This window comes from Buceros rhinoceros, unplaced genomic scaffold, assembly GCF_000710305.1.
Source record: "Buceros rhinoceros silvestris isolate BGI_N320 unplaced genomic scaffold, ASM71030v1 scaffold21163, whole genome shotgun sequence".
NCBI lineage: Eukaryota > Metazoa > Chordata > Aves > Bucerotiformes > Bucerotidae > Buceros > Buceros rhinoceros.
This window is the reverse complement of record NW_010403308.1, coordinates 10,526-10,898: the sequence shown is the minus strand read 5'-3', so window position 1 is coordinate 10,898 and position 373 is coordinate 10,526. Positions and strand designations below refer to the sequence as shown.

At 50.9% G+C, this 373-nt stretch overlaps 1 protein-coding gene across 1 annotated transcript in view; it reads left to right on the top strand.

Annotated features, from left to right (window-relative positions):
- The window catches only part of LOC104490665 (plexin-D1-like), a 29,209-nt gene that overhangs the window by 19,669 nt on the left and 9,167 nt on the right, over positions 1-373 (top strand). Inside the window, 1 exon segment of the mRNA XM_010132981.1 lies at positions 330-371. Coding sequence (XP_010131283.1) covers positions 330-371 — 42 coding nt within the window.

Here is a 373-nt window from a genome sequence, read left to right as displayed (position 1 = left end):
GCGGTGTGTGTGTCGCGCCCCCGGAGCGGCAGCCGCCCAGGAGCACTGCGGAGGCCGGGCGGGCGAGCGGACTGACACGCAAAGTGAGACTGAGCGTTTCGTTTTCTTTGTGTAGCCTGGGAGAGACAGCACAGAGTGTGAGAGAAAGGAATGTCAGGGATTCTGAGACTGTGAATCACTTCTTTAAAACCATATAAGGGTGTATTTATAACGCAGTGACTGCTTTTTAGTTGAATTTTATATGCAGTTGAAATTCCGTTCTGAAAGGACAATCCGGTGTGACGCTTCCAGAGAGGAGCGCTCTGAACGTGTGTTTTATATCGGACCAGGTTCTCCCAACCGATGAGTCAGTTGAACATAAGAAGTCGCACAG